The 2,200-nt window shown below is 43.9% G+C and overlaps 1 protein-coding gene across 1 annotated transcript in view; it reads left to right on the top strand.

Moving 5' to 3' along the window:
- Positions 1–9: 9 nt before the first annotated feature.
- LOC122193419 overlaps positions 10–2,200 on the top strand; it is a 2,788-nt gene continuing 597 nt past the window's right edge. Inside the window, exon 1 of the mRNA XM_042894198.1 lies at positions 10–2,160. Within this exon, the coding sequence (XP_042750132.1) occupies positions 650–2,160 (1,511 nt within the window). The 5' untranslated portion in view covers positions 10–649. The remainder of the gene's footprint in view (positions 2,161–2,200) is intronic.

Below are 2,200 nucleotides of genomic sequence, written 5' to 3' on the forward strand. Positions count from 1 at the left end.
AGATAATAAAAGAACCTCCTCTCCCTCCTATAAATTGGAGCGAGACATTTATTTAATGGCGTAGTCGTTGCAGGATACCCGCTGTGAGAGTGTTGTCCTTCCAGATATAGTTTGAAACTTTTTTTTCTGCGTGCACCTCCTGGAGTTGCAAGGAGCGATAGTTTTGAAAATTTAGACGTGAGTCCTTCTCCAGGAAGACCGCTCCATATTCTGAAACTTTACCTTTTATGTGTGAACCTCTCGGGGACGTATTTTGAATACTTGCATTTTGTTTAATACGTGTGTGCCTCCTCGGGAAGACCTCTCTGGTTATTCGGTAACTGAAGTGCGAAACTTGAACCTTTTTCTTTTTGTGTGTGTGTGTGTGTGTGTCTGCATGCACACGCCTCTTGGGGAAGTGAGGACGTGATATTTTGTTACTTAAACGTGTGTGCCTCTCCAAGAAGTTTTATTTACTCTATTGAAACCTATAAAGTGTTGCTTTAGCTTCTCATTTTTTGTGCTCCCCCAAAGAAAGGAGAAGTGATTGGATCATTTGCATTTGTTTAGGTGTGGTGTATCTCCCCGGGAGGAGCGGTGAGGAGTAACTGAGCTTTTGAATACGTGTACCTTCTCCTCCCTTAGTGTAGATCTTTCATTGTATTAAGAAATGAGTAACAGTAATGCCAGTATGAAAAGTGAAAATGTGTTATTTGACCTTTTAGAAAAGCATGGTGCTCGTCCCTCTTTGTCAGGGGTGGACTGGGCACGCCAAAATTGGCATAATTTGCAGAGTGTTTCGGACCGCATTAGCGTCTTACAGAATGAAGCTCGTACACGAGCTGGAAAAGGAAAGTCGTTTATTTGTGCCGTACTCGGGGCTACTTTAAAAGCAGCCGTGGAGTTCCGAGATGAAAAGCATTCGGCAGAAACCCAAACTATACAAGCACTGCAGGAATCGGTTAAAGTAACACAAGAATTGGTGAAAACTCTGCAGAAACAAATAGTTAATCTCGAGGAACAATTAGAAAGAGAGAAACGTAATTCAGCTTTGTTGCAAATGGCTTTTAAGGAACTGCTAACGTGTAAGCATGCCAGTCATACCGTCACCCATAGTTTGCCTCGAGAAAAAACTTTTCCTCAGGTGGAACTACCAGGAATGAAGGAAAGGCTAGATAAATTAGAAACTCCAATAGCCCCATTGCGTCCTTTGATAAAAACTGAATACACATTCGGTAACAGTGAGGATCTAGATCCTCAAATGAATGTTAAAGAAATTCCCTTCTCAGCCACTGAACTAGCGAAATTGAAAAAAGATTTTAGCCGCTCTCCAAAGGAATCAGAGACAGAATATGTATGGAGGGTTAGCCTCACTGGTGGCGACCAGATTCGGTTAACAGAAAAGGAAGCAGAAGGTTATTGGGGACCAGGAGTATTTTTAACTACTGGCAACAGTTGTGCTCCCTGGTCATTAACGCAAAGGGCTGCCTATTGGGCAGGTGGTCTCAACCCTTTAGAACGGGGAGACCCTCTTGCCATTACTGGAATAACTGATCAGTTAGTAGAGAGTGTTCAAAAGGCTGCTTGTCTCCAAATGATGTATGATAGAAAGCTGCAGCCACACCATGAATCACCTATGATGATGCCTGTTGATCCTGAGAGAATGACTGCTTTAATTAGGGGGCTTCCAGAGTCGTTAAAACCTATAGGTATACAACTGCAAGGAAAAATACAGGTAATGTCTCAGGGAGAGAGAACCCAGCCAGTGTTAGAAGGAACTGTAACCCCCAACCATCTGCAGTCAGGAAACAAAGTGTGGACGTGGGGAGAAGTTGCCCAAGAGTTAATTAACTATGGAAGGAAATATGGGCCAGTGGTTTCTTCCTCCACTAAATTCGAGCCAAGAGAAGTAAGACTTGCAGCAGCCAGCCTTGCCCCCAGGCCTCCTAGCCCAAAGCTCAGTGGGACTGGAAGGGTCTCACTGTCAGTAAAAACAGGTAGGCGAAATATTGATCATAAACGTAATTGTCTCTGGACACTGGGCTGGCAAAAGGGTGTTCCACGAGATTTGATGAATGGATTACCCACTGTCAGGTTAGAGAAATTAGTTAACTGGTGGCCAGAACAAAAGCTCCAGAATCTCGAGGAGAGCAAAACCCCAGGTCCTAGGGTCTCTCCCAGGGAACCTGAACGGCTATCCAAGCCATTACAAAACTGATGT

This window comes from Lagopus leucura, unplaced genomic scaffold, assembly GCF_019238085.1.
Source record: "Lagopus leucura isolate 7727_CA_CO unplaced genomic scaffold, USGS_WTPT01 42380-0_obj-0_obj, whole genome shotgun sequence".
Taxonomy (NCBI): domain Eukaryota; kingdom Metazoa; phylum Chordata; class Aves; order Galliformes; family Phasianidae; genus Lagopus; species Lagopus leucura.